Source organism: Magallana gigas, chromosome 6, assembly GCF_963853765.1.
Source record: "Magallana gigas chromosome 6, xbMagGiga1.1, whole genome shotgun sequence".
In the NCBI taxonomy this organism is placed as follows: Eukaryota; Metazoa; Mollusca; class Bivalvia; order Ostreida; family Ostreidae; genus Magallana; species Magallana gigas.
The window spans coordinates 28,591,723-28,605,131 of NC_088858.1; the positions used below are offsets into that span (position 1 = coordinate 28,591,723).

General features: G+C 32.9%; 1 protein-coding gene across 1 annotated transcript; it reads left to right on the forward strand.

The window, feature by feature from the left end:
* The first annotated feature begins 99 nt into the window (after window positions 1-99).
* LOC105333347 (G protein-coupled receptor 137Ba) lies at window positions 100-12,598 on the forward strand. The gene is made up of 7 exons (XM_020069354.3): window positions 100-673; window positions 2,332-2,375; window positions 2,963-3,197; window positions 3,282-3,425; window positions 6,884-7,012; window positions 7,163-7,272; window positions 10,850-12,598. The coding sequence occupies exons 1-7, from the start codon at window positions 239-241 to the stop codon at window positions 11,007-11,009; spliced, it is 1,257 nt and encodes a 418-aa protein (XP_019924913.3). The 5' UTR covers window positions 100-238; the 3' UTR covers window positions 11,010-12,598.
* Window positions 12,599-13,409: the final 811 nt, after the last annotated feature.

A 13,409-nucleotide genomic window follows, 5' to 3' on the forward strand; every position in this document is an offset into this window, starting at 1 on the left:
AGATATATGTAAGAAAACTTACTTGGATCTCAATAAAGTCTACATAAGAATAAATTATTTTTTTTCTTTTGTGTACAATTTTAAGTTCAAGGTCACAACTGTCATGTGCCAACATTTTTGCTCCGTTACTGACATGATACAGATCGAAGCTAAGGATCATGAGAGAGGAAAATATTATAGGCCTATTGAACATGTAATCGGGATATGCTTGGTTACTGTGAATTGATTGTCGTTTCCAATGTCTTATACGGACGGTACGATCGAACAAATTATGGCGAACAATGTGAACCCAAATATAGGGAAGCATCCTAAAGAAGGATGGCGGTGGAACATAAATACGGACGACTTCCCTTCCGTCAAGCCCGCTCTTGCTCCCTACACACAGTTATCCCTGACAATTACATACATATGTTTGTACGGATTTCTGTTTATATTTGTGCTCTGTCAGCTGTGGATGATTTGGTACTACAGACATAAACGGTTCAGCTACCAGACATGCTTTCTATTTACCTGTTTGATTTGGTCAGGATTACGAACAACCTTATTTTCCTTTTATTTCAATAACTGTATCCAAGCCAACAGTCTGCCCTTGTTTCTGAACTGGTTGTTTTACTCTTTTCCTGTGTGTCTTCAGTTCATCACATTGTGTCTACTTGTTCTTTTCTTTGGCCAGGCAAGTATATGTCGGTTAATTCATAGGTTTAATGCATGTTTATAAATTGTATTCATGTGTTTAAAGAATAATACATGCCTGTAAACAATTCAATACTGTTAAATATAATGTAATCAAAAATACATCTTGGATATTTGTAGCAATTATGTTGTTAAAGGAAGAAAAAATCCAAATAGATGTAATATATTTCGTGTAATTTGGGTACTGATGTAGCTTAATTAGGACCAATCTTGCTAAATACTGGTACCATTTTTTCGACTTTGTAGTGAAACATCACAATTTAACATTCAAATTTATGTGGAAACAAAAACAAGTACCAGCCAGTACTTGTCAAGAATTAGTCTTCTTCTAGTATACTTTATAGCCGACAAATACTGTAACAGTAACTTTTTCTTGTATAAATGGTTGTATTGATCATTAAGTGTAAATTTTTGATCAGCAATAATGGACCCCTGCAATATGGAAGCTCATTATTTAAAATTTTAAATCAATTTGATTAAAATCTGATCCTTTGTCAGCTTATGTTGATTACAACACGAAACTTGGGTAGCATAATTAAGTCTACACAAGTAGATCAGTTCAGCTCTGATCTCAATATATAGGATTGCAATTTGATGGAAGGATGTTGGATTAGTTTAAATGTTTTCCTGCAAAATGTTTCAGTACAGAGAAACTCTAAAACTGCTTTTTCTTGATTGATAATTTAAGTTCATTTGATTCAGTTGTATTTAGAACTGCAGTTTCTGATTCTAGACATGCATTGAGAACTTATATTTTATTGCTCTAAATTATACCCCATACAACAAGTTGCAGGGGGTGTTGTGTGTCTGCATGACCACGATTCAGCAGAACTGCTAAAAAGATATTCAGGAAACTTTGTAATTAATGTGAAGATGGGATTATTAGGGCCCCGCTCTGTGGGTGCCCTATAATGATCAATCTGTCCATCCATCCATACATCTGTCTAAGGGCATTTAGGTAAAGGGTGTACAGTGACTTTGAACCAAGTTTGTAAGTCTGACATAGCAGAATTATCTAAAAAAAAATCCTTGTCTGGATCCTATATTCTCTCCCCTAGGTCCAATCTGGCTCATACTTCACCACCGAGAGCCTTTGGTCTAAGGCTGTGCTGTGACTTTGAATGACATTTTTAGGTTAAAGGCCAAGGTCAAATCAGACCACACAAATTTTTTTTAGAACACATTTACTCCTAAATATTTATATATAAATAGTACGTTCAAGTGGGGTCTATTGAGATGGTCACTATCTCAATGATGTCTAGTTCACAACAAATTTTGATTTAGTTATTTTTATGAGTGTTATGCCCCATTTTGAACGGGATGGCCAAAATTTAATACACCAGTATTTAATACTAAAAAAAGTCAATTAATGCAACACTTTCCTAAACACGGAGCAGATATGCAGAATTTCATAAAGCTTTATTTTCTAAGAATGTATTATTTATATATACATATTTGCAGAATAATCTGGATTATTTATTTATTACTCATGTACTGACAAAAAAAATTAAGTATTATTAAACTGGTTTTGAATTAGGACAATGTGGGTAGACGTGCATATTTGCAGAAAATCCTGGTTCTATTTTTCCTTGAGAGAAATACCCTTTTTATTTATGTGTATAAATGTTTATTTTACAGGTTGTTTTTAAGGCCAGAGCCAAATATGAACCCAGTCGTTACAAGTAAGCACACAATTCACAGGTTTAAAATAGAAATGGGACAGAAGAGCTAAAAATATATTGGGATATATACATGTACTAGTATATAGACCTAAAAAATTCTTTTCATTTTAGTTGCAAAGGAATTGTAAAACATATTTTCATTATTTAATGTATCATTCAAAGTTAAGTGCAGCGTAAACAAAATGGGTTGTGATATTTATGAGCAAATGTTCATGTTTTCAACTGAATTAACTTTGTCAAAAAAGGGCGTAGTTAGGATTTGATTATCATTTTCCTTTTGTCAGTTTTAAAATAAACATCTGCAGGAAGCCTTCTGTCAAATTGCCTTGGGATACTAGTATATGTATATAAATTTGAAACATTTTTTTTTTGTTAAAATTGTATAGGATTTTAAAACATATGTTCCTTATTCAAAGTGCAGCATAAACAAATTGAGTTGTGATATTTATGAACAAATGTACATGTATTCAGCTGAATTAACGTAGTTTGTCAAAAAGGGGTGTAGTCTGGATTTAACAATTTTGTCAATTTTAAAATAAACATCTTTTGTCAATTTGAAAAAAAAAAAAATTAATTTTGTTTTTTAGGATTCCATTCCGTGTGGCAATGGCTGTCATTGTGCTGATTTTCGTAACAACCAATGTGTCTAGCGCCATTTTGATTCATCACCAGAGGCAGAACTATCACTCTCTTCCTCTGTATATTCTTGTTATTCGTGTCAGCATTAATGGAACTCTATTTCTGTTAGCAGCCATTGTTTTGTCTGTCTGTATCTACAAAATGAGGACTATGTCTTCCTCTAATGTGATATTAGAAGCTAAGGTATATATACTTTTTACAATAAACTTGCATCAGTTCTTCAGTCCAAGTTAGAAGATATTTTACTTGCTTTCTTGTTTTTTGTAGGGAACAACATTATGTCAGTCACTGACTGTCTCCAGTTTAATCATTCTACTGTATGCCTCTCGTGCCATATACAACATTCTAGCTGTTCTTTTAATCAACAAGATTCCAAGTTTTGGATATGGATGGTCAAATGTTACTTCACAGGTATACATGTAGTAACTGATTGCAAATTTTGAAATACATGTACTGCATCAGTTACTGTAAACGTATTATTTACATTTGGCTGTGTATTCTATTTAGCGTTTTTGGCGGAAAACAGCGTCGGGGCTCCGCTAAATCAAGTACATCAACAGATGTAAAACATATAAGTAGATAAATAGGTACATTCAGAAATGCGCTAAATTAAATCCACGCCAACTTGTTGTAAAACCATATTCCGCCAAATATCGTACACGCTAAATAGAGTACGTTTACAGTACTACCTTACTACTAAACAAGAGGTCCATGGGGCCACATCGCAGGCATATCATCTATTTTACTAGGGCCCACCCATTATTTTCATCTTTATTCAATAACAACAAATGGCTACAAACCAGGATGATTTTCCACTGTAATATTTTTTTAGGAATAGAGTTAATGCCTTTTTTCCTGTTACAAACTGTGTCAGAACTGTTGAAACTTTTTTAACAGTGTCATTTTTATTTACCCGTGTCTGAAAAACTATCAAAATTGATGTAGAATTTATATAATTCATCGTATAAGAAGGCGCGGCCCCATAAAGAAGTTACAGCATATCATCCTTTAATTTTTTTTGTACATTCAAGTATTTAACCTTTAGCGAGACATTTCTAATGATCAACCAAAATTTTAGTGTCATTCGTAGAATTATAAGCAAGATACAGAGCTCATGATTCTGCTAGGTTTGAGTCATATTTTGTTTCCATGAGTTTATTACATTCAGCTTAAGATTTTTAACTTGGTATTTTCTATTCAGCATTAAGGTCAGACGACACGTTCCTCGAGAATCTTTTTTGTATCTCCTCGTAATAAAGAGTTCCAATAGAAAATATTAATTTTATAATTACTTTAAAGATGATCAAAATTTACTTGAAATTGGTTGTATGTGTACATGGTCGAGTGGTTAGAACTGTGGCCGCTCACTGACAGAAGTGTATAGGTTCTACAGGTCGTGAGTTCAAAGCCCCGCCCCGGCGTAGATATAGTTATAATTTAGTGAATTTCGCTGTGCTTTAGATGTATTTATTTTTATATCAGCAATGCAAGTGTATTTTCAAGAAGATTATTTAGGAAATTGCATACTCTAGTATTTTGCAGAAATGCCTGGTAAGGTACCCTAATTTTTTGCAAGAAAGCTTGTCAAAGTAGTAGTAAACCATTAACAAATTCCTGGGAAAAGTTATCTAAAATTGAGGAACGTGACGTCTGACCTTAAAAATGTCGACAAAAAAAAAGATCGGCCTCAGATCTGTGTACAAACATAGAATTGTGAGCTCTGTATAGAAATTGTAAACAATTAAACAGAAGAAACATGCACTAAAACAAATAAAGAGCACGATTTATTTTTTAAAATGAATCAAATATATACCTACATATTTCCTTCAGCGATATTAAACTCTGTTTAAACTGAATAAACTAGAGAAAATAATGAGCATCTCAACAAAACACATTGCATTAATCAATCATTACTTAAAAGATAATACCGAATTACCAATACGGCAATAGAATGAATTGTACTTTAGTACTTTGTTAATACATTTATTTTGCGCAGGGAAACAGTCGACTGTCTGATTTACCGAAGTCTATGTTTGATTTGATACGTAAAAATTACAAAATACAAACGATAGTTCACCATGTTACAAAGCATAAATTACAGTATTAAAATGAAACGAAAATCAAAACACGATAACAGAAGACCACCATCAAATGTAAAAACTTTCAATGCATTGAAATATTTAACCTCAATTTACTTCGATCACAAAATTGGCACCACCGTATCTTGCATGTTTCAGAGGTTCCCTTTGCACATGAACTGTTAAACAGCAAACAAATTCATCTTTCCTAGATAAACCTGTTTATCATGCGTCAAACATGACTGCTTTAAGGATTACGTTTACTCAGGGTTTGAGATTTCAAAAAATATTTTTACAAAGTTCCATATCTGAAGTCCAAAGTTGTTTATAAAACACAAAATAACAACGTTATTAACAAATATCGATATTAATATCCATGATTTGTTTATATAGGAAGATATGCTCCGACAGAGGTTGATTAAAATTGAAAGAGAGGAAATTCGGACTAATTTTTTCATTTTCTTATTTTCTCTTAAAAACTTTATGTTGCAATGTAATTGCAAAATTTAAGTTTCTATGTGTTTTTTCATATCATTTTACATATTTCATGGTTGTATTTACTCGTCTATAAATTTATATCACTGGCTGGCATGCAATTGGAAAAATCTTTAAAATACATAAAATCGATTCAAGATAAAATATCTCAAAATTTTGATCATTGACCTTATATAATGTTAATGTCAACATAATACAGACAATAAAAACAGTGTTAGGCAATCAATGGTTTGGGGCTCCTATTAGTCAGTTTTTTGTAAAACTCGATCAAAAATGGGTACAATTTTGGAAATTGATAGAGGAAATTCGGACTAAATTAAACTTAAAATATGAGCTTAAAACGATTCATTCAAATATAAAAATAGTCAAGCTATTCGTATTTTATCATTTCCGAACCTACAAATTGTTTTATTATTTCTAATAATTACAAAATAAAGAAAACCTTGAAAATGGTGGACAATTTTGACAAATTTTGACAATTTAAAAAAAAAACATTGAGAAGTCACTAGCAGAAAAAGTAGGTCATTGACCTAGTTATTTGAAAGTGAAAAATAGCACCACAATAGTGGGGCTACAATGAACAATAAGTACTTTTTCGTTCCTATTACTGGATTTTTTTTTGCCCCTGAGTAAACGTAATCCTTAAACAAAGAACCTCAATTTAGAAGTATGGAATACCGAACCGGAAGTTATAAACTGATTGAAACACGCCTTCCCTTTATTATTATTTTCGTAATGACTCAGATTTGAGAAAGAATTAGCCCGTAATTTTTGCAATTTGTATTTTCCTTGCCATAAGGATTATTTATGCGAAATTACGTTGAATTTGACTCTGTATTTCTTCATCAGAAGATTTTTAAAAATGCACCCCCCTTTTTCTACAGTTTCAAGGTTTTCTCCGCTTTGGATAAAGGTCGGTCTTTCATTTCTGCAATTTATATTTGCCTTTCCATAAAGATGCTTGGTGCCAAATTTGGTTGAAATTGGCCAAGCGGTTTTAGAGAAGTTCAAAATGTAAAAAGTTTACGGACAGACGGACGGTAGACAAAATGTGATCAGAATAGCTCACTTTAGCTTTCAGCTCAATATTCCTTTCATAAATGCAACCACAATGAAATCTTTGATTTGCTGTGTTTCTTTCTCCTATGCAAAAACAATTAAAGTTTTGTTTTGTTGTTATGCCACATACAGATAAAGTCATATCGGTATTCAAAGTTTCATGATCTAGTTTTATTGTAGCCATTTGCTTCTGCAAAGCATGTTTTCCCTTCATCATTACAACCGTTTGCATTTCAGGCAGATTTGGTGGACCTAGAAGGTGGATATGCATTTATTACGTTTGGAATCATCCTCTTTGTATGGGAGTTTTTACCTACCTTAGTGATAGTGGTCTTTTTTCGTGTTAAAAGACCACAAAATAATCTAGTAAGTGCCTACCATGGTAGATTCATTAAGTCCTAATTTTCCATATTTTTCACTGACATTTCAACAGCTAGGTTAATTGATGCATGATGTGACACAATAAGCAGCAGTCTCACTTTTGCGGTAGTGACTAAGTACTTTGACTGATTTCAGGACCTTGTGGACTTGTCTAGTCACAGTCAGAGCAGCAGACAGTACTTCTTTGACAACCCACGTCGCTATGACAGTGATGATGACCTCAGCAGAGCTGACATGTCTAGAAGGTTTGACTTGAGAATTTTTTTTTCTTAATTAAGGTGGTATGGGCAGGCACCTTGAGATATTAACATGGATGAAAGTACATTAAGATTTAAACATATTCGCTGATTAAATGGATTTTTAAAATTCTTCTAAAGCTATGGCTAGTTTAGAATTGTTAAAGAGTCTCAGCATGTTTCCAGCTCATTACTAGCAGATCCGTTTCTGATGCTTACCCTATATTGTAGTTCGCTGTTTTCACATTAAGGTGGAATAACACATTGTCATAAAATGGCTGACCTCTGATCGAAAAGACATTTTGTTTTAGGCCACATAAAATTAAATCTCTGGTTCTCAGGCCAAATTTTCCAAAATTAGATGAGGGAGGGAGGCTTTTTTTTTCTTTCTTATTGTTAAAAAAACAGATGAGGGAGGCTTTTTTTTATTTGGGAAAGAAATTAACTACCTACAATTTAAAAAAAACAAGATTTTCTTTATTCAAGCAGCTGTTTTATTATTTAATAAGGATAGCTATTAAATATTTTAACAGATAAAAACACCCCAATGCATGTTTGAAAATACAGTCCAACTTTCAAAGTACAACAATGATATTTAATATTTAGATCAAATGAAAAAACATTTGTTTTTTTTATAAGTGAACTATTTGTTTTCATTTTGTCTGCTTCTTTGCTCTGGAGATTTGAACATCCTTCCATTTTTACAAAGCTGTCATTGTGAAACAACACAATCATGACATATTGGGTACTGTCCATCTTCTGTATCTGTGTCTTGTGTCCCACAGTGATAGCATATTGGGGGAAATACACCAGAGCTGTACATGTAGTAGGGGGTCTCAATTGGAGATGCACAGGCTAAATTTGATCTCAAAAAAACTTTCTACAATGGGGCGCATATTGAGGGTGCTTTCTCAGGATTATTAGGTTCTAATTCCTGAAGTTCAGATCAACATGAAAACTGATAAAGTCCAATGATTTTTGTAAGCAAGGTACTTTCTTGGGCACCAAGTTTAGTAGCACTATATAACTTATAAGACTCTGGGTTTCAGACAATCTATGCAGGTTCCCATTTGTTTCACTGTTTTGCAGTCTGAGCAGATAGACTAAATTGAATTCCATGTCTGCTTGCAGTTGATTGTGCCCATTTTGATGATAAAGAAGGACAGTGTTCCTCTGTAGTATTGGTTCAAAAACCTCACTGAACTCCTTGTAGTGTCCTTCTTCTCCTTTAATAAATGACAGTCATTTAAAAATAAAGAAAAATATCAATCCACTTTACAAAACGTAAAATGACATATATGATGTTTATTCTAAAATACCTGGCACTGGATCAGGAAAGTTGTGTAACTGGCTAGAGATATCATTGTGCAATAACGGGGCCAATCATATCCGACAGTTACTGGGACCACATTTCTTCACAGTTAACTTGAGTGAAGAAGTAAGTCCTGAATACACAGTAGATATCATTAAACTCCGCAAGTTTATAATGGTTAAAATCGCGGCGTCCAAACTGTTCTTGTGTTTGTCAACTGACAAAGAAACGAAGGCACCAAGTAATTTTTCTGGGGAGGTCCAACTTTTCCAATCGAATTTTATCGATTTCACGCCCTCGTACAGATTTAACAGACAACATCCATCGGAAAAACTCTCAATTATATTCCACGGTAGAATTAACAGTGTTCCATGGCGGATACAAATCGAAACAGCAGACATTTTGATTCGTTTTAAGTCCAAAATTTCCATTGACCCCATTTTTACTAGTATCTTCTATATCATCGGGAGGTTTGGATCATAAAGTTTTTACTTACGAAAATAAGCGACTTAATGATTAAGACTACACCGGAAGCTGCGTATTAGAAACGAAAGTAAAACTATATGCAAACCGAAAGCGGAAACTTTTTTTTTCCGGATAGGTCACCGCATTATCAACTTTTTATTTTATTGAAAATGCAATAAAATTTGCAATGCGGCACCCTCAAAACGGATGCGCGCGGGCCTGAGAACCGTAATTTCAATTTTATTTAGCCTTACTAAAAGGATTTTATCGATGGCAACATATAACTTACTTCATAGCCGAGTGGATAAAGTGTCAGGCTTGTGATCCGTACATACCGAGATCGAATCCCGCAGGGGCTTTTGTTGTTACTTACTGAATTGATTTTTTTAGATATTCATTTTTTTATCCCCAATTTGGAAAATTTTCGCTTATTTGACATATGTATAGTTTATTTATCAATATATCTTTCAGAATCAAATAATTTACAGTTAATTTGTGTTACTTTTTCCAGGTGTGTTATTCCACCTTAAAAGTGATTGAAATATTAATATGATGATAGTTAATTTTGTTGGAAAAAAAGGTATGTCCCAATATGGAGATGTTTAATATTCTTTAAGCTAAAGATGCTACTGTAAATGTATTAAATTTGGCTGTGTATTTTATTTAGTGCAATGCAGCTTCAATTAAATAAACTACATCGCCAAATGTCAAACATAAATGTAGATAATTAGGTACATTTAGAAAGCAATAAATCAATCTAAGCTAACCAAATAAAAAATTATTTACTGCCAAATATCATACATGCTAAATACAATACATTTATAGTGACATATTTTTTTTACCTCACCTAAGCCAAGGGCTCAAGTTGAACTTTTTAGTTTGTTTAAATTATGATCACTGGGGGTAGGGTGGGGTTACGATGGAATACGTAAGGAAAATCTTTAAAAGTCTTCTGTCAAAAAACCATACGGCCAGAAAAGCTCAAACGTGTGGAAGCATCCTCAGGTAGTGTAGATTCAAGTTTGTCCAGAACATATTCCCCAAGGGCAGGATGGGGCCACAAGGGGGGTTGAATTTTTACATAAGAATATTGTCATACACTCTGTTACAAGCTCAAAGACTTGTGTTAAACTATGGGGTTATGAGTCCTTTTCGAAAGATTTCAGGCAGGGAGGTGGATGTCATTACAATATTATAATCTTCTATTCCGTAAAGAAACTTAATAAATGCATTTATGACACTCCTCAACAATTTTGTGTATGGGCACCCAGGTGACCGATAAGGCCTATTTGCCTCGTTACATAGAAAGATATACAGAAAAATCTTCTCATAAATACTAAAACAACATAAGGGGCTTCATATTTACCATAAAAATATGTGAAAAATTGGAAGTATATTTATCTTTTTGTGCAAAATCTACTGGACTAAATTGTCAGGATATTTTGAATTTGATAGTGTAATGCATGATTAAATCAGTTTTATGGCTATTGTTGCTCAGGTAAGCAATGTGGCCACTGGGCCTCTTGTTTTGATAGATGCACAAATAGAATGATTAACTTGAATTAACAAGAATGAATAAGCTGGAATGACTTTGTTAAGAAGTTGTTGATGGCTTGTCATCAGCTGAAACAAATAGATTCACACTGTGCACTAAGATTCCATTGTATTAGACTAGATAGCCTGTTTTTAATTCCAAATGCTGCTGCTTGCTGATTAGAGTTACGACCATTATTACTCAGGTGGGCGAAGTGGCCCCAGGGCCTCTTGTTTTAGAGTCTTATTTAATAGTTTTATCCTTTTACAATTCAGTATCAACTCATATCAACCCAGCACAGGGCCAGGAACCCCAACCAGAAGTACACCTAGAGGCACCCCAAGGTTATATGGCTCAATACACAGTGCTGCTGGCAGCTATACTAACAAGTTTGGAGGCTTCAACTCTTCTCCTGCAGCAGCCACTAATGATTAAAGACAGTTAAATTCTTTCAAGTCCATTTATAGAGATCAAAGTTATATCAACTTTTTTTTAATGAATGAAATTACAAAAATTAAAAAGAATGGATTTTTTTCTCCAAATATCATTGAGTGCGAAATTAGTTTGTCCTAAATGCATTAATGCAGTTTGGACTTCAATTTGTACATGAAATTTTGAAACTATAGATATATGTGTGATTGATGTGAATGTATAAATTTATTCTGTACCTTTTTAGCTCATCTGATCAAATTTGTACAGCATTTTATGTAATGTCACACTATCTATCATTCACATCATTTCAAGGAAGGGTGTCACTGAAAAGAAGCCAATTTGTTTTAATAAGTATTTTGAGAATTGACCTCAAAATAATTTTTTTCATGAATTCATGGGTTCCCCCAAATTTTTCACTAACCGTACATATTTTGTTGTACTTTGACTTGTAAAAAATTTTTCGGGGGTGCTAATAGTAAGTTTTATACACATGAAGGATGGCAGAATAATAACAAAAATAGCTCTTTATAAGAGTTACTAAGCTGCAAAATTCAACTGCAAACAAACCCAAAATTTAATGCATTTAATTTATTTCATTGGGTGGACGATTATCAGGATTCAGAAAATTTTATAAGCATAAAGAAACAGATTGTAAGCTGTACTTGAGTTCTCCAGTGTGGCCAGGTAAAATTCATGTATACTGGTAGTTTTATTATTAAATTTTTGTCATGAAAATCTTTGCCTTGCCTTTTTGACCACTCTGTGATATATACACTCTGTGCGAGTTCTTATCAAGCTTTGGATTGCTGAGGTGTGAGGAGTACAGGCTACAATTATCTGTGTTGCTTTGCGTATTCATTATTTATTCATTGCTCTTTGTCACATGTGTCAATGACTGACGATGGGGTTGATACATGTTGTACTGCACATGTAATCCCGGTATAATGTACTAATTAAGTATTATTCATTGTATCACTGACAAAATTGACCAGAATTTTTTTTTGGAAATGTTAAGGTTTAAAGAAAAAAAAACAACCTGTAAGTTAAGAGGATGGAATGGTCATTTTAGACTATATAGTATATTTATCTCCTTGAGAAGAAAAAAATTGTTTAAAAAAAAAAAAATTGAGATTTCAAACCTTAGGTATATTGAATTTTTCTTCACCAAGTAACAGCTTATGCCTAAAAAATCATATCTTTAATTTTAATGTTTTGTTGACCATCCATCCATACTGAATCAGATTGATTGTATTATGTTGAATTAATAAATATTTGGCAGATTTGTTAATAATGATATCTGGGAATTAAGGTCAAGGCTTTATGTTGTGAAACACTGAATTGACTTTCATGTCATTTTTGTCTTTCATTAAGTTTTAAATATTATTGTGGTTGTGTTCTTTGGTGCAATGTAGTGCTTATAGAATATAATTATATACATTCTCTTTGATGTAAAAATATCCCTTCTAGAATCATTCCTCATTTTTTATTTTATTTTTTTTTTTATTTTTTAAGTACATGTAGATAGATTGAATAACAATTTACAGCATTTGTCACTAAAAATAATTTAAGAATAAATGAGATTTAGAATTAAACTCGAGTTTATACTTTTTTAAGATCACCTGTCAGTCCATTAACAGTTTTACATTTTAAATTTCTTGAAATTTTCTAGGCCAGTAATTACCATTTTTGGTTTGAAGCGCATCTCAAGGATAAGAGGAATCTAAATTGTGAAACTTACTACCTTACCACCCACAGGACTTCATGGTCAGGACCAAATATACCAAAAAAAGCCACATTTTCAAAACTTCTCTACTCCTACACATTTGGACAAAAATAAATGCATAGTTATGGTGTTCATGAAGCCCTCTACCAGAATTGTAAAATTCATGTCCCTGGGTCAGGGGTTCTGGCCATAAGGCAGGGGCAGTATGGCCATATATTGAAAATGTATCGTCAAAAATATAAGAAAATCTTCTCTATATACTCCACTATAAATTCAGAAAAGGGAAATGCATGGATATGATGTTCATAAAAATCTCTAATTCATGGCCCCCTTATCAGAGGTTTACGCCTTAATTATCAAGTTATGGCAGGGTCAATATGGCTATATAGTGAAAATGTATTAAAAATTTTGGAAAATCATCTTTGCTACTCCCATATAAATTTTAGCTGTCAATGTGACAGTAAACTTGGTTTTCTTTTGTGTGAACAGTATTCATAATCCATCTGTCAACCACTACCTATATCCAGAAAAATGGTTACTCTTTTTGCAGTATTATGCCAATAAATTCAACAGGTGGTATTTTTTTCATAAAATATCAAAAATCAAAACCTAAGTAATATGCACACCTCTGATTTATGAACAACTGATCTGCAACACAACTTCCTATCTAGAAAAAATTG

Bases quoted from the DNA above. Each gene is read 5' to 3' on its own strand.
- LOC105333347 (XM_020069354.3), top strand. From the start codon at position 239: ATGTCTTATACGGACGGTACGATCGAACAAATTATGGCGAACAATGTG. The intron at 3,426-6,883 runs GTATACATGTAG...TTTGCATTTCAG, and splicing joins GGTCAAATGTTACTTCACAG to GCAGATTTGGTGGACCTAGA. The intron at 7,273-10,849 runs GTTTGACTTGAG...TTTACAATTCAG, and splicing joins AGAGCTGACATGTCTAGAAG to TATCAACTCATATCAACCCA.